Source organism: Sphaerodactylus townsendi, linkage group LG01, assembly GCF_021028975.2.
Source record: "Sphaerodactylus townsendi isolate TG3544 linkage group LG01, MPM_Stown_v2.3, whole genome shotgun sequence".
In the NCBI taxonomy this organism is placed as follows: Eukaryota; Metazoa; Chordata; class Lepidosauria; order Squamata; family Sphaerodactylidae; genus Sphaerodactylus; species Sphaerodactylus townsendi.
In genome coordinates, this window is record NC_059425.1 from 145,752,928 (window position 1) to 145,776,246 (window position 23,319).

General features: G+C 42.6%; 1 protein-coding gene across 1 annotated transcript in view; it reads left to right on the forward strand.

The window, feature by feature from the left end:
- Positions 1 to 23,319, forward strand: part of LOC125437838 (protein eyes shut homolog) — a 148,507-nt gene that overhangs the window by 72,402 nt on the left and 52,786 nt on the right. Inside the window, exons 4-5 of the mRNA XM_048505855.1 lie at positions 8,475 to 8,602; positions 20,051 to 20,165. Of these exons, the coding sequence (XP_048361812.1) occupies positions 8,475 to 8,602; positions 20,051 to 20,165 (243 nt within the window). The remainder of the gene's footprint in view (positions 1 to 8,474; positions 8,603 to 20,050; positions 20,166 to 23,319) is intronic.

A 23,319-nucleotide genomic window follows, 5' to 3' on the forward strand; every position in this document is an offset into this window, starting at 1 on the left:
TAACTATCACCAACATTTAAATTAAGTTAATGCTGAAACAGAAAGGTTCTTCTGAGTGCAATCCTTGATGTATTTTATGATCCTGGGAGGAAAAAAATAGATTTAATTGCTGGAGGCAGTTACTTAAAAGATTCATGAAATTCTCCCTTAGGTCAAGAGGATTTACAAAGAGGCATTAAAATGACATCCTTCAGACAGTACAAAGTTACAGAAACATTCTTATCCTTCAAGGTGCCTATAACTGTATTATTTTTAAGAAAAGAGGAAATCAATATTCCCCTCTTAGTGAAAGAGAGAATACATAGGTACTACAAGTAGTCTAGTCCTGAGCAGGAAAGAAAAGAGAAGGAATAATAAACAGGGATAGAAAAATAAGTAAAATACTAGGAGGCCTAAGTATGTAATGATGTCATGAGGATAAGAGTATTCTCAGAACATAGCAAAAATCAATGCAAAGAATAAATAACAAAATGAGGACAATATGTTTGTAACTGTATCAAAACAATAAACAATAAAAAAACAAATTTCAGAGTGAGAGAGTAACAACTGTAAGCATGACAGAAAGCCAGAATCTTTCTTCAGAGCCTTCCTCATCATTTTCATGGAGTAAAATAAATACATTTTAGAAAGAAATAAGATGTGATGGAAAATCAGAAATGGAAGTAACATTCCCGACAAAAGTTAAACAAGATCTTTAGGTCATTATGTCATACCAGCATGCCTACATGTTGATATGAATTATCATGCATTGCTATGCTAAAAGTAATAAACTCTTGTTATGAATTCACATTATTAAAATCCAACTACCATACATCCTAGGAATGCATTAACCTGTACAGTTTTGGTTCTTATAAAGGCTTGTCTGCATTTAAGAAATCCAAATTATTTAGAGGAGAGGAAAATGCTGACTGAAAAGTGGTTTCCTTCCAAACAAACCCTTCCAAACTGTTGAATATTATAGCCTCGAGCTCTTATCTCCTAATTTACATCCATTCAGTAAAGGTCAGCCAGTCAGATGCATAACAAAATAAAAAATCTGCCAACAGAGGTAAAACAAACTACTTAATCCCCAAGTTCTAAATAACAGGCATATATACTGATGTCTATTTTTTCTTATGTTGAAGTTCATCGTTAAGTCAAACATAATAATTTTGTCCTTTGTTTTAAATAGCAGTTGCCATTTCTACCCTTCGCTTAGAAGAGCTGACTCAAACCAGTCCATTCTTCTTAAACTAGATAAATCATTATAGCATTTTCTAGCAAACTGCACAAGAATGATCCATGTAGGACTGTCAATCTTCAGATGGGGCCTGGAAACATCCTGGAATTATAACCGACTAAAGAGATCTGTTTCCTAGATAAAATGACTTCTGTGGATGGTGGATGCTATGGCATTATACTGTGATGTGGTCCATCCCCTCTCCAAAATCCACCTTCCTCAGGATCTACTCACCAATTGCCAAATTTTTCCAAGCTGGAGCTAGCAATCCTAACTACTACTCTTTCTCTTTTAGCCTCTGTAGTTAGTGACATAGTAGAAAAAGCATGGTTTAGTTTTTCCACACTTAAGAAAATGGAAATTGACTACAGCTAACACCTGTAGCCTGCAAAGTAATATCATGTAACAGTGTTAAAGGTTGTAGTATTTCTAGTATTAGGTTTTTGAATGTCGACAAGTCAAAGGTTATGTATGTGATACGTTAAAAAGTTTTTATGTTACAATCTATGTCAAAATTTGAGGAAACTATATGTGAAAAACTCCTTTTTTAAAAAAATCTGTATACCATTTTATTGGATGGATTACCTAAAGCTGAGAATAGTTTTCTTATAAGATGGCAAAAATATATTAGCAGTCATTTAGATTATAACAAATGGGGATAAACAGCTCTGCCTATGTAACTGTTTGTTCATCTAGTGGTCCTCTGTGCAGGCACTTGTGGAGGACTGCACTTGTGCAAGCCAGCTATCGAGCATTTTCGTTAGCTTTAAAGGAGCTTTAGTTATATAGCAAATACTCTCCTCCCCCCAGTCAGATGCCTGGCTTAACTGCTCTTCCCACCCAAGGTCATGTGGTGAGGGGAAAGGGTGCACTGTCCCTCCAGTTCTCTTTCCACTGCCACAGGGAGACAGTACTTCTAATTGATGGCAGTTCACAGCAGGGAAGGTGGGGGAATATGTGCCTGCACAAAGGACCAATTGATGAACCAACCATTATGGTAATTTCCCATCATTGTGTCCTCTGTGCAATTCACATGGAAGAATGGCAGTCTTATCTGCTGTGGAGGTGGGTGTGGAGCTGTCAGTGAACCAGTGATTGTAACACAGCATTACCCATAACCATCTTAGCTCTGGCATTGACATCCATAGTGTTGTGCTTGCTAAAAGTCAATGGAGTGGATCATGTTACTGCCTTACAGATGTCATTAAGGTCCACATAAGATTTAAAAGCTGTTGAAATGGCTAAAGCCCTAGTGTAATGTACCTGATGGCAGTTGGTCAAGGAACCCTAGTCTTGTGGTAAACCAATATGATACCATTAGGGTTGGTCAATACTAAAAAAATTCGGTAAAATTCGGATTTGGGTATTTTGGGGCATAAAATTATTTGTATGCCCGAATCCGAATCGTAGCCAATTCGGATATACCCGAAAATTCGGGTAAATCCGAAAAATTCGGGTCCGTTTTATTATTTTTTTGAATTTTGGGTGTTTTTACACGTTTTGGCCTGCAGGGGACGCAATTTTAAAGCTAGCGGCACCAAAATTTCGGGATATCATCTGGAGACTGTCCTGATGATTCTCCCCAAGTTTGGTGCAGTTTGGTTCAGGGGGGGCAAAGTTATTGACCCTCAAAAGGGGTGCCCCATCCCCCATTGTTTCCAATGGAAGCTAACAGGAGATGGGGGCTACACTTTTGAAGGTCCATAATGTTGGACCCCTGAACCAAACTTCACCAAACTTGGGGAGTATCATAGGGACAGTACATTTATGATACCCCAAAATTTTGGTGACAGTAGCTCTAAAACTGCACCCCTCACAGTCACCCAAAGAAATTTCCCCAGATTCTATGCTCTGTAGTGGCTGGCTGGCTCCATTGCAGCCAATAGGAAATTTCTGTGGGAGGGCTGTGGAGTGCACATTTCTCATGGTAAACCCACAAAACTTTCAGGGTGTCTTCAGGAGAGTCTCTTCATGACACCATCCAGGTTTGGTGACCGTTGCTTCAAGGGGTTCAATGTTATGGGTAGGGTCCATCTCCCACTGCCCCCATAAGCAAAGTTCCTCAAACCTGGATGGTGTCATCCAAAGACTCTCCTGAAGATACCCTGAACATTTTGTGACTGTACCTTGATAAATGTGCACCCCACAGCCCTCCACCAGAAATTCCACATTGACAGCAATGCAGAAGTCACTGCAGAAAAAAAGAACCTTGGGCAAATTTTTGGGGGTGCCTGCAGGGGCACATTTTTAGACATATCAGCACCAAATTTCAGGGTATCATCAGGAGACTGTCCTGATGACACCCCCACACTTGGTGCAGTTTGGTTTAGGGGGGCCAAAGTTATGGACCCTCAAAATGGTAGCCACCATCTCCTTAGCTGTCATTGGAAACAATGGGGGATAGAGGCCACCTTTGAGGGTCCATAACTTTGCCCCCCCTGAACCAAACTGCACCAAACTTGGGGGGTGTCATCAGGACAGTCTCCTGATGATACCCTGAAATTTGGTGCCACTAGCTTTAAAAATTCCGGTTTTCATGTTTCACCGCTCCTGCACATGAAGCCTGCTGGAGTGAGTGAGCGGTGAAACACGCAAACCAGCATTTTTAAAGCTAGTGACACCAAACTTTCAGGGTAACATCAGGAGACTGTCCTGATGATACCCCCAAAGTTTGGTGCAGTTTGGTTCAGGGGAGCCAAAGTTATGGACTCTCAAAGGTGTAGCCCCCATCCCCTATCAGCTCCCATTGGAAACAATGGGGGATAGTTGCACCCCTTTTGAGGGTCCATACCTGAACCAAACTGCACCAAACTTGGTGGGCAACATCAGGACAGTCACCTGATGATACCCTGATAATTTGGTGCCAATACATCTCAAAATGCGTCCCCTGCAGGCACCCCCAGAAATTTGCCCAAGATTCTTTGTTCTGCAGTGACTTAGCTGTATTGCTGTCAATGGGAAATTTCTGGTAGAGGGCTGTGAGGTGCACATTTCTGAAGGTATGGTCACAAAACTTTCAGGGTATCTTCAGGAGAGTCTCTGGATGACACCATCCAGGTTTGGGGAATTTTGCTTCAGGGGGTTTAATTCTATGGGACCCAAAAGGGTAGGGCCCATCTCCCACTGCCCCCTGAAGTAAAGTTCCCCAAACCTGGATGGTGTCATCCAGAGACTCTCCTGAAGATACCCTGAAAGTTTTGTGGGTTTACCATGAAAAATGTGCACTCCACAGCCCCCTCAGAAATTCCCTATTGACAGCAATGCAGCTAAGTCACTGCAGAACAAAGAATCTTGTGCAAATTTCTGGGGGTGCCTGCAGGGGGTGCATTTGTAGATGTAATGGTACCAATATTTCAGTGTATCATCAGGAGACTGTCCTGATGATACCCTCCAAGTTTGGTGCAGTTTGGTTCAGGGGGGCCAAAGTTATGGACCCTCAAAAGGGTAGCCCTCATCTCCTTAGTTCCCATTGGAAAGAATGGGGGATAGGGACACCACTTTTGGGGGTCCATAACTTTGGCCCCCCTAAACCAAAATGCACCAAACTTGGAGGGTATCATCAGGACAGTCTCCTGATGATACCCTGAAAATTTGGTGCTGATATGTTTAAAAATGTCTCCCCTGCAGGCCGAAATGTGAAAAAAACACCAAAAAATAAAAACGCAATTCGGCTGGTAATCCGAATCCCATGGATTCGGATCTGTTAGGATTCGGACAGCTCAGATTCGGCCCCTGCTCGTCCGAATCCGTCCGAATCCGTGCAGATTCGGTAAAAATTCGGATTTGGACTGTCCGAATCTCCAACCCTAGATACCATATGTTAACCAATAAGATAAGATCAGGATAGAGACAACAGAGCCCTTCTTGGGACCTCTGAAACAAACTAACAATGAAGAGTTCTTCCTAAAGAACTTTGTTCCGTCAAAATAAAGAGAAAGAGAACTGTCTAGATCCAGGGAGTGCATAGCTCTGTCTTAGGTAGATTGAGGGTCCTTGGAAAATACTGGAAGGGTCTCCTGGGTCAAAACAGGCAATCAGAATGAGATAGGCCATGTTTGATTTGGCCTTGGTGATTACCTTGAGTATCAACAGCAATGGTAGGAAGGCATACATCAGTGGCCCTGACCAGCTGCTCTGGAAGGCATTCCCCAGGGAATGAGGTTCCACACCTCCCTTGGTGCAAGACCAGGGATACTTGGCATTCATCACTGAGATTAACAGATCTGCAACTGGTTCCCCCTGCAGGTGTCAAACATTGGCTGGAGATACCTCCCTGCCACTGCCCCCTTGTGCTGGGTCTTTCAAATCCTGGTCAACTCATTTCCCCAGGTGTTGAATGAGCCCACGCGGATGGCTGACTGGCAGGAGTCATGCAAGATGGCCCATTCCCAGATCTTGCATACCTCTTTGCACAAGGAAAGGGAGCCTGTGCCACCCAGCCTGTTGACATAATACTTGGCCACATGTTGTCAGTGGCAATCAGGACATCTCTACCCTGAAGCAGAGCTGTGAAAGAAACCAGGGATATATAATGATCCTCAGTTACAGCAGGGTAATATGTAAAGAAGGCTCATGTTGAGACAAGAGTCCCTGCACAGCACAGCCTTGGCAGTGTGTCCCCCAGGGAGGATTCCACGGTCATCAATATTGAAGGAGTAGCTGTCCCCAAGTGCATGCCATCTATGAGGTTAGCATCCACTTGACACCATTTAAGAGATTCCAGGACATGCCTGGGAATAGACATTCTGTGCCATTGCAGGTTCATATTAATTTTGAGTGCCCTAATGAAACAGTTCTGTATGGGATTCATTCAGAGCCTGGCAAAGAATACAGTGGACATTCTTGAAGCCATTAACCCCAAAAGTTGTTGGCTAATGGTAGTGGCTTTGAATAACTCAAACCCTTTTAACAGGGAGAATGGCATGACCAACAGCACTGCCATTATTTTAGTGAATCCTTGGGGCAGAGCACAGACAGAAGAGCAGGACACAGAACTCACAAACAAGGTCCCCCACAGCAAACCTTAAGTACTGGTGGCAACTTTCAATGATGGTTACATTAAATTATGCATCCTTCAGGTCTGTTACAGCAAACCAGTACCTTTAACCAGCAAGGGCATAATATCGGGCATGGATGGCATGCAGAACTGCATAGGGGTGATAAACTATGCAGACCACAGAGATCCAGGATGGTGCTCTGATCACCATTCTGTTTCTGAATCAGGAAATAGTGGGAGTAGAACCCCTGCCAGGAGAGAACTGTGGTACCATCAATGATCAGTAGCTTGACCTAGGAGGTATTAACCTTGCTAATAATGTCCATGACAGGGTCCACAGCCTTTGTGATGTTGTGGACATAGGCAATGGTCAACACCTTCACTATACAGATCAGTTGATCCATGCAGTTTTTGAGGGCTTTGGATGAGGCTGATCACCCCCATGAGGTCCCTAGGGAGTACCAAAATCAGTTAGAGTCCCCAGAGCCTCTTTCTGATTTGTATACATACAGAATGTCTGCGGGTGCAGACCTGCAATAGGATTGGCTGGAGCAAGACCAGTGAACTCCTTCCCCTAGCCATGTGATCCTGGGTGGGAAGAGTAGCTAGCCCAGCATCTGACTGGGGGGAGGGAGCACTTGCTAACTAAAATGCTCTGCTTCTTGCCTGCACAAGCACAGTCCCCCACATGGGACTACACAGAGGTCATGACCATAAACTATATGCTATACTTACATATGGAACCACCTTTACAATTTGCCTCTCATGGGGAAAAAAAACTAATGAAAATGGTGCATCAGAGACATCTAACCCCTAGCAAAGATATATGGAACTAGAAGTGAGCACTGGTTTTGTGAGGTAGACTGTCTGTTCTCTCACACAACCTCATTTAGTTAGATTTACAAGAGCTTTAGCTATATAGCAAGTGTTCCCCTCCCCCCAGTCAGATGCTGGCCTAGTTACTCTTCCCACCCAGGGTCACATGGAGTTCACTGTCTCTCCAGTTTTCTCTGCATTACCACATGGAGCCACGGTGTATCTAGTTAGCTGAGCTTGGTTTTCACCTCAGAGTTTCATTGCCATCCTTCTGGTAAGCCTTCTTCTAGTACTAATTAACACTATTTCTTTTTTAGTTTAACCAGCTTAGGTTTGGGTTTTCTATATCTTTTATTTTTCAGATTAGTTCAGTACCTAAAAGGCTGATGCTGCGCCATTATAAAATGATGTAAATTAAGTCTTGCCATGTTTGTAGCATGAAAATATCTCATCTAAATGAGTATTCTGTTTACTTTGCTGGGGTGAGGGACATGGCGTTTCCTCTTGCCAAGCTTGTGCCCTTTTTTTCATTTATGGTGAGGCAGGATCGGGCTGCCCACCTCAGGGCGGCCTTCTATGAAAGTAATGATGAGGAAGATTTGTCCTGGGATGGGGCTCCTTCCTGTGAGGCAGCGGAACCTCCCGCCAACAAGTCTACACATAAGGTGTAACATTTGGTGGCTACCTCTAAGGAGAGTACTCTCCCCTTCTGGAAGGGGCCTATTCTCCTCCTCAGGGATTCTGCTTGCCTGAGAGAATGATGATTCCCTTATCTCTGGGAGGGGAAAAGACTTACCCAAGGCAAGCTAAATCACCCACACCAAGTAGGGCTTCAACACCTACCCATCGTTGGAGGTTGCCTTCCATGGAGCAAGACTGACCTATCAGACTGATAGAGGGCACTTGCCTGGCAGTAATCCCACCATTCCTCACAGCAACAGCTACATTCAGCCTCCTCATCACAAGCAAAAAGTGGAAAATGGTAGCTTTTTCTATATGTGGTGTATATTAGGAGCAAGTGGTGGAAGTTGTATGTGTCAGATTGGAGATACGGTTTCTTTATAAATCAGAGATCTTACTGTTAAATTGTGTAGCTATACATACTCTTCTTTTGATCATATCTATGCATATATGTATGTATGTTTATAATTGTACTGAATACACATTAATTTAAGAAGAATGGCTACTACTCTACAAATAGTGTACCACAGGGCTCCAGGAAACTTGCATAGTTTAGTGGACATGAAGTTCCCTCTTGTGGGAAGTAGCGTAGAGAAACTTTTATTTTTTGAGGTGACAAATCTTTTGGTCTCCTTAATTTCCACTGCACTTGCATATGCATAATGATGGTGCACAGCTCAGCCCTCACAACTTTGCTAGTACTAGCATTGCTAATTTCTGAATGTTAACACACATCATGATGGAAGTCTCACTCTTTTGTAGGATGTGACCTGCACATGCCTGCCAAGGTTCACAGGTAAATTCTGTGAAATGATGGTTACCATCTGTGAGCCATCTCCCTGCCTCAACAATGGCACTTGCATAGCAGACGGGGAAAGCTATCACTGCAGGTAAGATGGATTCCAAACCTTGCTTGCAAAAAGTTGTTAGATGCAGAGAGAGCACAGACATGATAATGGTTTCATTTATAACAATGCCTGCCAGCTTCAGAGTGATGTGGTCTGTGAAGTCAAACTTTTTTGGGGAGACAGGGGGGCAGGGGGAGAGAGAATGGAAGCCTCAGATGAATTTTAAATTGTTTCATCACAAATTCTGTAACATAAAAAATATATCACCCTGATGCTTGATGCAAGCGAAGCAGGCTGAGAAGGTAGAACTGCTGATGAGAGAGTGTTTGACAACAGCTTTGAAAAGAGAGAAACCATTGTGTTCATTCTTAATTCATAGACCTATTAGAATCATTCTGGGTTGGATTCATCAATCAGAATGTTAAAATTAGGTCTGTGCTCTTTATTGCTTTTTTCACTTTTGCAAATGGGAGTAGCCCAGGATGTGGATACCCAATTCTTCTCCATTTGTATATAGATTCATAGACTTTTCTCACACCATTAAGAAATACAATTTGTACTCTTTACACTTGCTTGAATTTTATTCATCTGCTTTAAAATAGATTCTGTGGATCATTTTTCAAGTGTGGTAACCAAACTCAGATGTTTACAGTATTAATAAAAGCAGAATATTAAAAGTTGTGGTACATAAAAGGAATGACATTTTTAATAAGGAACACACAGGACAGGGAATTCCATTAAGGAAACCCAGTATCCTAAAATACCACTTACACTATTCTACTTGTTAATCATGAATTAGGCACAAGAGCCTGGGGTTAGATCCAGTGAAATTCTTGCAGAAGGCACTTATCAGTATGAAAATTTCCCACCTCTGTCTTTTCCCAGCAGCTCATGAAGGCTGATGCTTAAGGTTCTAGGGACTGCATATGGGGCAAAGCCATCTCCCTGCATAGTTGCAGTATCCATGTTTCTCCCAGCATGAAATTGCCTGTGTCTTGATCTTGTGCAATGGATAACATAAAACTCATAGCAGTGATTACACAGTCTAGTTTGCATGATTAGCATTGAAAACAGTTAAGTGGAAAAAAAGAAATTGGAAGTACATATTATTTATGAGAATAAGAAAAGGAGTTTGGATTTATACCCCAGTTTTCTCAACTGTAAGGAGTCTCAAGGCAGTTTACAAACTCCTTCCCTTTCTTTCCCCACAATAGACACTTCATGAGGTAGGTGAGACTGAGAGAGTTCCGAGAGAACTGTGACTAGTCTGAGGTCCCCCAGCAGACTTTATTTATTTATTTATTTATTTATTTATTTATTTCGATTTATTATACCGCCCCATCCCCGTAGGGCTTTATGTGTAGCAGTAGGGAAACAGCAGGTCCCGTAGGGCTTTATGTGTAGCAGTAGGGAAACAGACCTAATTCACCAGATTAGAGTCTGCCATTCATATGAAAGGAATCAAACCTGGTTCATCAGATTAGAGTTCATTTGCTTTTAGCCATTACACCATGCTGGCTCATGTGTTCAAAATCCCATAGGCCATTTCCGCACGGCCCTTTAATAGCGCCCTGGGCAAAAACGCCGTTTCCAGGGAGCCATTCCTCAAGCACAGGTCAGCCTCTAAAAAACAACCCCTTTAAAGAAGGTTGTTTTTTATGCGCTAACAAGCGTGTTCCTGGCGGGCGTGGTGCTTAACGGCACCGCCGAGGAACACGCATGTTTCCCTTCCCTTTCCACTCACCTTGGCCGTCAGCCAGCTGCGCACGGCCTCCGAAGCCCCTCCCTCACTGTCCTCCTCCGACCCCTGGAGGTCAGAGGGCAGCGTGGGCGGGGCTTCGGAGGCCAGCAGGCCGACAACAGGGACAAGGTGAGTGGGAAAGGGAAGGGGGCAGAGGCGGCTCCATGCGGAGCCGCCTGTCGTCCGCCGGCCTCTCCTGAGGCTGCTCACGGCATGCCATAACGTGCTTGAATCCGGCCTCCGCCCCCCCTCCACGGCAGAATTCCTTGTCGGTGTGAAACGCCTTGAAGGGCCGTGCGGAGAACTTGACCATAGTTAGCATTTTCAAGGATGCATCGTTCTTTCAAATAAAAATGCACTGCATTTTTCTTCCACATGTTGCTTAAATAATGAGAATTTTCAAGGAAGGATGTTGTCATTATCAGGGGCATCAGAGCATTATTCCCTTATTTTTTGAAAGGCACTAAATATTGACATAACATTGTCATGTTGTCATGATCATTTAATCAGTTTCTCTGAACTCCCAACTTAATTTTGCTTTTTAATCTAAGTTTTTATCTTTTTTCCCCTTTTTCCCTATATCTTTGTGAGGGAGGAAATGAGGGACTTCTAAAAAAATAAAAGCTGGGAATTAGTACAACCTACTTAAACTGACAGAAAAATTACACACTAGGACAGTGATGCCGAACCTTTTTAAGACCGAGTGCCCAAATTGCAACCCAAACCTCACTTATTTATTACAAAGTGCCAACCTGGCAATTTAACCTGAATGCTGAGGTTTTAGTTTAGAAAAAAACAGTCGGCTCACTCTTCCTCTGCCCCACCCACTTGAGCTGGGGCCAGCCTACTCTAGCCTCCAGCAAGTCCCGTACGCACTGCTCTGTGCCTCTCTAGCATCTCTGCCTCCTCTGTGCCCCCTCCCCTCAGGCAGCAGCCACCCAGAGCATAGGCACCAGGCCCGCCAGCCGAGTCCTCCCTGCTCACTGCTGTGCGCGCACGTCGTGCTCAGTGGCCAAGGCCAGCCTAGATGTGTGTGGGGGTGTGTGTGTGATTTTCTGCCCCCCACATGATGAACTCTGTGTGTGCGTGCCCACAGAGAGGGCTCCGAGTGCCACCTCTGGCACCCGTGCCATAGGTTCGCCATCACTGCACTTGGAAATAGCCAACTCAAATTCAACTTCCTGAAAAACATTGGGTTAAAAGTGGTCTCAAAAGAGCTGAAAAAACTTGAGGAAAAGTGTAAAAACTGAAGTGAAAACTAAAGGTACAAACATGCATATGAAAATCAGGGGAGAAAACAAAGCAGTTTGGGGTCATTGCCAACCAAAAAAAATTTATGCAAAAAAGCTCATAATCAGCACAGTCTCGCTGCTTGGCCTTAGATAGTTTTGAAGGCCCTCTTGTCCTATTTTCTTCACCTCTGTCTGTCTGTCTGTCTGTCTGTCTGTCTGTCTGTCTGTCTGTCTGTCTGTCTGTCTGTCTGTCTGTCTGTCTTTTGAAGTTTTAGATTGCATTTGAAGCAGGGCATAAGAATTCATTTTCAGATGATATAGGGTCTGTTCATTTCTGAAAGGGTTTGTTAAAGTTGCCAATGCTTTTGCCTCATGAATTCTTAAAGCTTGTTTTTAACAACTAGAAAGTTGCTTCAATGACATTTATTATTACTTAAATATTTGTTGGCAGGTTCAGAATGCCACTTCACAGCACATTTCTTTATGACTGCAGTTTAAATGGTTTGGGATTTAAAATAAATATTCTAGGGGATTATTACAACTCTACCCAAATGAAGAATGATATTTCTTACAAAAAAGAAAGGTGGAAGGAGAGAGACAGGGAGAAGAATAAGTTCTCCCCAGCCCAGCAGTTTTCTTGAAAATATATTAGTATATGGTTTCTATACTGAAACCCATATTTATTACAACAGAATGCTTATGAAAATTTCCGTATCCACATTTTTCCCAGCTTTATGAGGGTTTACCATCTTGTTTCCAGGGAGCCCCTTGCTCATTACTAACCTACTGTTCTTGCACTCTTGACTTCTGGATTTATTCCAACCATGATGCATAAACAATTTGTTGCAGTTTTAGTTTACTTTTTTATGGCTTATGTGCATCATGATACAAAAAGAATCCAATGTGTTTTATAGCATTTGTTAAGTCTTACAGTTTTCCAAATAAGACCCACTGATCTCACTTAGGATGAGACATGTGAGTTCTTTAATAACTGTGGGAGTGTGGAAGAAAACCACAGAGACAGGCTGCCCAGCAGGCAGCTTTTCTGAAACCAAGTCTTACAGCCTGCCGGGGGTGGGGGGAATGGGTGAGTTAGTGACTGCTTTCTCTGCTTCGCTGTCTCCTGCCTTCTTCTCTGCCGCCCCCTTTCAGCCGCTTTCTGTGTCTCGTTCTCCTCTGCCTTTTCCTCCACCACGTCCCATCCCGTTCACCCTCCATGGCCCCTAGCTTATTCCCTCTACCCAGACCCACCTCCCCCCTCCTTAAACAGCCTCCCAAAGGCTTCTGGGGTGCTCCTTTTCCCCAACTGCGCTCCTTTGCCTGCTCAGCGCTCCACCTCCCCATGGACTTTTTCCACCTTCGACTGATACGCAAGTCAATTAGGTTTCCCAGTTCTTCAAGGCAAAATTAGGTGTCTCGACTTATATGTGGATCAACTTATATGTGAGTATATAAGGAACTTGTCTCATACCTTCAGAGGGATCAAGCACATACCCCCATTGCAGTTTTTTGTAGGATGAGTTTCCCCATAAGTCCTCCTCTGCTCTCCTCTCACAGCACAACACATCACTCAGCATCTCCTACTTGACTACCCTCTTCTCAAGCAAAGGAAGGACTCACTTTTTAATCCTTCTGCCTGCTGAAGTAAAAACACCCCCCTCCCAGTCAAGAGTCAGATCTCTCTCTCACTTGGGCTCCCTTGCGCCTTGCCACAAGGGCCCTCCCAGCAAGTAGCATCTAAGTCTTATGATTCTTTCATCTTCTTTGACAGGTCTACTCTGATAGTGGGCTCACAGGCTGAACCAGTTTCCTGTTTCCCATTCTCTTCCCTACTTGAGAAAATAAATGGTTCGCCATGGGTTCAAGAAACCCTAATTATAACAGACCCTTTCTTATGTATTTCCTCTATCTCTTTTAAAATATTTTCAGTTCTAGCATCTATATTTGAGTCTACATTTGCCTATATCTATACTCAGAAGAGTTCCACAAAAAACTTTAAAATCTTCTCAAAGGAGATGGACTTTGAGCTCCGAACTACAGCAGCACCTTAAACTAAAAATACAAACTGGATTGTGAGCGCCATTTTGAGTTGTGTCCCTGCTACTGCAGCAGCTGCAGGCAGAGAAGATATAGGATGGCACAAGCTTCCAATTCTCCTCTAGGTTTAAAGGAGACATGTAGGGCACAAGACAGATTTCATTCTCCCTGGTGTCCTTCCATTGCCCTGCAAAAGCCTGCTCCATCTCCCAACATTGCAGAGTACTCATTTCGCACACTCCAGCTGCTGCTGTTTGGAACATCCCTTATTTAATATCTTCTAAGACTCCATTCTTCAAATCAATTCTAATAACACTACACATCACATGTATTCAAATGCACTGTGCACCTTTTGAGCTCAAACTGTCTTCACCTTCAAACCAAAACACACACATAGGCATGGCTCTGTCTCATCTGAGTGGAAATATTCTCTATGCAACCAAATATCCTAATTAAGATAAACCTATTTTGACTTAAAACTAATATACCCTTTAGCCAAAATAACATCGAAAACACAGCTGATGAGAAGCCACTCAGGGGTTAAAGCAAATCCTCTTTGCAGGCTTCAAAATAGCAACTCATCCCCCTGCTCCCAATATGTCGATAGTTGCTTCACTTCTCTTCCTTTCCCCCTTCTCAGTAATAATTTTGCAACAGTTTCTCAATCACTTTCCATTCAATCCATAACATGGCCACTCGTGCACATAGCAACTTATCTTTGATTACTCCTGAAATTTCTTATAGCCAATTTCTCCCAGCTCTAGGGAACAAATGCTAGTGGCTTATCCATCAATACAAGAATCTCACCTGTACTTCCCTTAGCACACATAGCTGTCAATATAACAGAACCAGTCTAACTGAACCTTCTTCACCTCATTAGAAGTAGCCACTCTGCCCTGCTATGTATGTTTTCCTGGGGCAGTCTGAGCCCCAAAGCATGCTGCTGGCTGGTCAGTCATGGGATGCCTTTTTCCAACCAATAATCCAAACCAAGAAATCCCAGTTGCTCACCTTTGTTTTTTCCATGAGCTTGAAGAACTTCTCTCAGGCTTCTGCCTTTTCTCTTATTTCAGGAATGTGCAACTGTTGAAACCCCCCAGGCCATTCACTGTCTGTGGGAACTGGGCAAGACCACTAGTGGAACAACTCAAGGTGTGGGGCAAAGTCATTCAGGCTCTTGCTTGCCTTGGCATATACTGTTGTCACATTTTAGTGATCAAGACTTTGAAAACCCTGGAGTCCAAAATCCAATGGGACTCCAGAGACATGAGAAATATATATATTTATTTAAACTTAAGCTGAAATAAATAGGCATGCTACATTAAAGCAGGAGCGAGCTTTGAGTTCAGACTCCTGCTTTTATACAGGTACATCTGTTAGTCAACAATGCATCTTTAACACAACATCACTGATCACTTCATCTAGAGCCAACCTTCTGCATGAGAGAAAGTTAGGCCCCTTTCATACATCTACACACATCCTATGACTTCAAAAAGGTAGAGTAGTTCCACCCAGAGGTTGAGACTTTAAATTCAAATTAACTGTTGGACACTGTAGGGCTACTCCAGGTCAACCTACCAGATTATGATCTAATGCATAGTCATAGCAATGAACATTGTTCTGAGCAAAGGGGAGGAAGCAATGTCTCTTTTGCAAGTCATGAGGGTGACCAGATCTTCCTCAGAGCATTAAAACTGGCCAGATCTTCCTCAGAGGTCGAATTTCCACTGGAAAATTCTACACAGATCAAAACTAGTTCGTAGTGAAACCGCACTTCTTCATTGGAGTTTCAACCTCCCCACCGCAGCATGCACACAGCAGACACATGGAGGCCTATCCCAGGTTCCAGAAATGTAGCAATCCCCACTACCAGGTGATCTTGCTTTGCCAGTCTCCCCTGATTGGCTGGCGTGCTTTGTTGGGGCGGGACCTTTCTCCCCACAAAAACATGCCGTGTTGGGGCGGGACTGCAAAAAAAGTTAGTGTTTTCCAGTTTAAAGTTCACTGGGATGAACGTTTATGCGGCTTAATGGGTAAACAGTTAACAATTAAGTAGTTACATGTTTGACCGGCTCACGTCCCCTTGTGCTCTCACTCACCGATGTCAAAAGCAAAAATGAAACCCAGGAAAGGCTGGCCGCAGACGCATCACTTCAGCACCAGCAGAGCGCTGATTTGTTGCCTGACTTTTGCGTCACGCTCCACGGCGGGAAACGAAACCCTGTCCCTCCCCTTGGATCTGTCTCTGAACTGTGCCAGATGTGGTTTGTCCCACTTGCAAGCAGGCTCTGCCAGGAAGTGGGAGAACGGGGAGAACAAGCGCCAGAAATGGGAAGAATCCATATCTGTCACGCAAGCAATGGGGAGGTCGTCCCTGAAACTTGGTTACTTTGCATCCTGAAACCTGACTAAGAAGGTAGTGGGGATTCGACCAGAGTGTCAAAACAAGATGACATCTGGCAGAATCTACTGCCTAACCCATCTTCCATAGAAGATGTAACTCATGGTTGGCAGGCAGACAAGACATCAGCCTCTCTCCTCCAAATAGCTTCAGAGACAGACTTTGGGTCATGTGGTTTCTTTACAACACAGTTGTAAAGGTTCAGGACAGATTTACATTCCATGCTGTTAGTGATAACAAATACTGACTTTCTTACACAAAAACATTTCTAAACATAAATTCTTACTCTAAACAACAAATTCGAAACCTTACATTTTATTAACCCTTATGTCTTTTTAAACATATATCTTAAATAGTACCATTTAAACTTTAAAATATTTCTACCATTAAATTTATAAAACTGTACTTATGAAATGGAAAAAGTATAAGGCACTTAATACTTTTATTTCAATTTCTCATTCATAGTGTGCTATCAAGTGCAAATGGGTAATGTGTGAACATTGATTTCTGGAACTGTGTACATCAGTCATGATCCAAGGGCATGCATGCTTGACTGCTAAGTGCAAATAGCCATGGTTACATCACCATCTACAACAGTGTTCAGCAGTTCAGGACAGAGAAAGACTGAATCCATCCCCTTGTTTATTTGTCATGCCACTCAGCAAATGAATGACCTTCTTATTAGATATCCAACCAGGGCTACGCACAGAAAACAACATGTTGTAGGACATGGGCAAGATCTCTGAATACTATATCTGTTTGTGAATAGGACATGCCTACTCATAGCTGCTTCCACATCCCTACCTGAGGGGGAAATATGTACACAAGACTCAAATAGTATTGGTATCTCTTTTACTACCATGCCACATCTATGTCAAGTGCTCTATTTTCCTAGTCATTCATGGAAACTTGCAACATATTCCTAAAAATGGCTTACCTTTCCACAGCATTGCTATCTCACAGTGTAGCAAATAACTGTGATACTGTTCCATCTATCTGGTTTTAGCTGTAGTTTATCACTTACCTCTGCTCATTCTAAGGATATTTTCAATCTATATTCATGATTGCTATCAACCTATTCTTTCTTTTTATTTGGGAACGGTTGCTTTCAGTTCTAAACATAGAGCCAAACAGATTCAATTTAATTTTCCTCACTTCAGTTGTGATATATGACTACTTTGTACACTAATTTCATCCTTTTGGTCTTTATATTACATAGCAGTGTGGTAAAAATCTAATATAGCATTTTCCCCCTCAAATGTCAAAATTTAAGGGGTAATACTGATAGTTATGGGCTTGCTATATTAATCACAATAGTTTGTGGCAATTTTTTTTTATCTGCTGCTGATTCCTATATTTTCTAAAGCAAAAATGTATCACAGAGTAGAAAAGGATTTTGGGCACATATGATTGATTCTTTAAACCTTTTTTTTGCAAACAAGCTTCTGAATATCTATTAGTTTTCATGTTTTTGGCTAAGTGGAAATTTAAGTCCTAAAATGCTTGCAGATAGTGAAAAAAATGTTCTGAGGCTGAATTAGAAGGAACCACAAGTAGAGTTCCATTAAGGGTCTTTAAGAAAACTACCTGCTTACATGAAAGAACACATGAGTCTGAATTTAATTAAAACTGAGTTGAATCAGAACTTCATACCAAATGTTATAGCTTCTTCACACTTGGGTGACTCTTCTGTTTCTCCTGGCCACATAGACGAAACTCAATCGAAAGACAAGAATTAAAATTGATGCCTGTGCTAACTGTATGAAAATTACATAAAATGCCACAAAAGAAACAGGGAGGGTAAGTAGGTAGCAACCTTTACCCTTTCTTGAAATTGGAAATGTCCACTGACTTCTGCTTAGCAGATCTAGAACCTGATGGAAAGCAGTGGCCAGGGACCAGTTTCAGACATGCCTCCACTCCCACCAGAATCAGCATGGTGAGGTGGTTAAGAATGGTGGACTCTAATCTGGAGAACCAAACTTGATTCTGCATTCCTACACATGAGAGGCAGACTCTTATCTGATGAACTGGATTTGTTTCCCCACTCCTACATATAAAGCCTGATGGGTGACCTTGGGTTAGTCTCGCTTCTCTTCAAACTCTGTTACCCCCACCTACCTCTCAAGGTGTCTGTTGGGGGGAGAAGAAGGGAAGAAGTTTATAAGCCTTTTTGTGACTCCTTAAGATTAAGAAAAGTGCAGTAGTTATCAGAGGCATGCCGGTGGGGAAATGCCGCCCGGTGCAACACCTCCCTATCAGCAGGGAGGCCAGGGAGGGCAGGAGCCAGCCTCAGGTGCCCGCCTGAGCAGTGAGCTCATGAGCAATGGCTGCAAGCCAGCTCCTGCCTGAGAGCTGGCCTCCCTGTCAGCAGGGAGGCTGGGGAGGGCAGGAGCTGGCCTGAGGCCGTGGCTCATCAGCTCACTACTCAGGCGGGCTCCCGAGGCCGGCTCTTGCTCTCCCTGACACTGGCTCCTGCACTCCCCTGCCCTCCCTGGTATAAATCCAAATAGCTGATGAGCTGTGGCTGCAGGCCGGCTGCTGCCTGAGAGCTGGCCTGAGCCATGAGCTGATGAGCTGCGGCTGCAGGCTGGCTCCTGCCTGAGAGCTGGTCTGAAACCATGGGCCACAGCTCAGGCAGGTGCCTGAGGCTGGCTCCTGCCCCCCAGGGAGGCCAGCTTTTGGTCAGGAGCCAGCCTGCTGCAGCGGCTCAACAGCAGGTGGCTCAGGTGGGCGCTGCAGCTTCAGCCGGCCTCCCTGTTAGCAGAGAGGCTGGGGTGTGCAGGAGCCAGTGTCAGGAACCCCATGTTCCCATTAGCGGTACGCCACTGGTATAAATCCAAACACTTCTTCAGAAGCAATAGTTCTGCCCCAGAGTATGATGAGAACAGATCTTCAATCTGTTCTTAAAAAACAATGGTTATGGTTACACAGGAAAACACATGTTATACCTGATTAATTTGTAAACCTCTGTAGATTAATAAGCAAGAAATTGCACAGCATACACTGAAACAATGATCCTCCTGCATTGTACAACCAGAGCTTGTGTACATTTCCAGTCCTGACCTCTGGCAGTTACTATTTCCACTCCAAATGTATTTGTTACCTTTGTTACTGGCTTCAACAAGAAATATAAGAAGAACTTATTTGAAATTTCCCAGAGGTATCCAATTGTTATGACATGTTTAGTTTTAGCTGTTTAACTCCCATTCTAACATGTGCATATGAATGAAGTACAAGTAAGCCTCTACAACAAATGTTTGCTGGGACGTTTTAGTACTGTTCCTTGTTTGGAACACTTGCACAGATCAATTAAAGCAAGATCAGTAGTGCCATCCTTTAACCACACATTTTAATTTTAAATAGCAGAATGCCTGAAATCAGGCAAAGGAAAGAGAAGAACTCATCTTTTAAATAAGCACTGGTTGGGTGTCCCAATAATACCAGGTAACACTTGAATCACTGTCATAAACTGGAACTCAAGAGCTGCTATAGACCAGATATGCTAGGGGTTCTTTTCTTTACAAGAAACCCTGTAATTATAATTAAGCAAATAAAACAGTAGCCATGTTATTTACAGAAGCTCTTACTATAGTTTTGTAAAAGCCAGTATGTATCATTACTGAATACTTTAGCATAGGCATTACATAGTAATCACCAGCAAACTGTTCTAAATCTAATTTGTCATCATTTCCTGTTAGTTCTCAGTAATGGAACCATCTATTCTTAGAGCTTTTAAAGCCTTAAGGGAAAGTTTGCTGTTAAGTATTTGTTTAGCTCAAGTTTGAATTTATGCATGACTTTCTGGAAAGTTATATTTAACATAGATCAAAGGGGCCTTAATCAATTGAAGACAAAGGCCATAAGTCTTTACTAATAGGAACTTAATCTAGCTACGAAGATCTGGCAGAAAATGGTTCTTCTTCTTCTTCTTCTTCTTCTTCTTCTTCTTCTTCTTCAGTTTTGCATAGTTAATAAGAAATGTATTGCTGCTGGAAGAACATGCTTTGGTGGAACTATAGAAGTTGAATTGATATTTCAGAATTCCAGTCTTCTAAAATCTGCTGGTGTATTTACAGCTGCATGCCAGGATACACTGGAAAGAACTGTGTGGAAGTAATTGACTACTGTGAACTGCTCAGCATCAACTGTCTGAATGAAGGATTATGTCTCAGTATAATTGAAGGATTCCGTGTAAGTAATTTAATATGGTAAATGTATTCAGCAGTTCACAACCTGAAAACTTCAGCCAAGCAAAACCTTTCTGAGAGGCAAAAATAAGCAAGACATTTATGTACAGGTGGTATACATAAGTCAATAGTACAAGAAATATTAACACAGGTAATACAGATTTTAAAATTATTTCTCTGCTTGACTGTCTCAAACGGTATCAGATAACAAGATGACTGCTTTATCTTAGTAAAAACTTAACAGCTACTCTGTAGACCAGTGCCATAAACCTCCTTAGCTGGAAACCACATTTATGTCATAATATTCATTTGGCTAAAAGACTTCTAAATGAATGTAGCATTTTTACCCCACAAAAGAAGTCAGCATTATATTAGCCAAGTATTTAAAAACCTTAAATCAAAAATCAAACCAGAGTCCCTGACAGCAGTAAGGATTTTTATAGTAATTTGGTTTTACTCTGCTTGAAACTATTGGAAAGAGAAAAGTAAAATGAACACTTTCCATTTGCAAAACCCTCCTTTCTCACAATTGCTCCCATATAGCTTTTTAGCTCTGTCTAGATTTTCAGGAAACACTGAAAAGCTTGATGTAAATCCTTGCCTATCTATGAACGATGAGGAGAACTTGTCGAGGATCTTCGTTTCCAGAATAAGATGGCTGTAGCAAATGTGTTAAGGAACTACTACCGCGCTGTGGGACGGCTGCTCTGTGTTCGCCATATTAGATTGTATAGCAGCTTTCATTTGCTAAAAGCAAAGTACACATTTAGACTTGATAAGTCTCCTTGGAAAGATTGACATCAGCACCGATCATTCAGAACAACTGTTGTTTCACATGGCCAGATTGTCCAGTTCAAGCTCTCTGACACTGGAGAAGGAATCACTGAGGTGACTGTAAAAGAAAAGGAGAACTTGTCGTCAGGGTATGACAGCAGATTAATAATAAGTATTCTTAGATCATTCATATAAAAGTGGACAGGACATGATTTGTGTGTGTGTATGTATATACATCTAGTTGGCTAATTACATTTTATACCACTTATTTCCCAAGCTCATTAACATCAAGCAATTAAAATAATTGCAGTATAAGGATTTGAATAGTGGCTTAAGTCACCCAAGTGAATGTCAGGCATGTGACACAGTAAAAAGAAATGCTGACATCAAAGTAAAAACTAAGCAAATGTCAAAAAACAAAACTAGAATCCATGGTGAAACTTTTTGACAAAAAGAAAACAATTCAAGACAAAAAGCAAACCATGTGCCAGAAGGTAAATATATTTAATTTGGCAATTCCACAAAATATAACATCATGATCAATACAGAAAAAGCCTGAAAACATATGCTCCTATCTCAGTGTGCGGAGTGAGGTAAAGATAAAAGTTTCTGAACTGATCAGGGTAATGCACTGGTGCACAGAACACTGGGTTTCTTTGCCTGAGAGAAGAGAATAGTAGGATACAAAACATGCTTGGAAAGCAGCATGACAGGCCTTGGGGACTGACAAATAATGTTGATCAGACAATGTAGGAGAAGCGTGAAGAAGAGGATTAAAGGACTTGGCACAAATTATTGGTGTTTTTGTTGAGGATGAATGTTGTGCTGAAACACAGTGCACAAGAAAGCAGAAACAGTCCAGGATTAAATGATTTCAGTTCTTTCTTTCTGTGTCAGTCCCTGATGTGGCATCTTTATCTGGGGCTGTAGGCAGCTGCTCTTGTCTTAATCCACCAACTTTATGGATGTCTTTCTCTGCCATTTATAGATGCTGCCCAATTTTCCTTTTTTTCCCCTCCCTTTTAGCTTCAGGTTTCTCTTTGTTCCTAATCTCATTTTATTCTTTCATCCAGATGGTGCCTGTGTGTATATTCATATACAATCAATACACTGAGTTTATAAAATTAGCAATACACCATGTGCATTTATAACAATATGAATTGGTATTAATTTTAATAAATTGAGAGAACCTGCTTGCAGCTGTACATTTTAGTACTACCTGCAATTGCTTCAACCTCAGGTTTTACAGAATATATTCTCTTAAATTAAGACTAATGTTATTTGAGCAGTCCCATCCCATTTTTGAGAACATTTGATCATCATCACCATTTTATTCAAGGTCATTTAAGTTCGTTTTGTACTTTCTACATCAAGTTACTTGTACATGAAAAAATGTTATCAGGGAATAAATCAATCTTATTAGGACATAGATTTGGAGCTACATGAGGTTCAGGCTGGTTTAGGTTATTTGTGAGTATCAAAGGAAAGGCAGATACATGGTATTCCTGAAATTATGAAGGAGTAAATATGGGATCAGTAACCTCATTCCTGACCTTACCTTGACAGGTAGAGACTCCTGGGTGGGAGGGCTTAGATCCTGCCAATGGCCAGAGCAACTATTATGAGCCCCCACTGGAAATTCTACTGAGACCAGGTGAGGAACAACTAACAGAGAAATAGCTAACATAGCTTAGATGAGAGGCTCCTTGCCATACACCACCGAAAAAATCTGGGGTTCTCCCTCTGAGCCATGTCTACAGACAGTCTCACAGATGAGGTCAGAAAAATCCACCAGTAGAAGCCATAGAAGAAGCCCTTTATAGTAGCAGCTGAGGGAGGGTTACAAGAATATAAGAAATAGGCTGGACCCCAATCAGAGACGTATCAGAGGGAATGGTGCTTGGGGACAACACCTGCTCCAGGTGCCCACCTGCTTGGGGGAACTCGATCAGGTACCGCAGCAGCAACAGGCCAGCAGCACCCCCGAGCCCTGCGCCAGGGGACCTGGGGAGGGAAGGAAGCAGCTTGTATAAGCACCACAGCAGCAGGCCAGCTCCTGGCAGCAGGCTGGCTCTGTCTTTAGGTGCCTCCCCCATGCCGACCCAACTCTTCCAAGCTGGGTCAGCATGAGGGAGCAGGGGGTGATTTTGTCCCCCCTGCCATTGCACCCAGGGTGTCTTGCTCCCCTACCTTAGTTCTGCTGGCTGCTCTTCAGAGCTGGTTGAAAAGTTTCTGCCGGGCCTGGCAGGGCAAAAGGGAGGGATGTGGGGGCACCCCTCACCCAAGGTGCCCCGCCCCCATGTCCCTGCCCCCCTTATCTTAATTCAGCTGGCTGTAAAGAGCAGCCATCTGAAAAAGAGCAGCATAAAAAGAAAAAGAGCTAG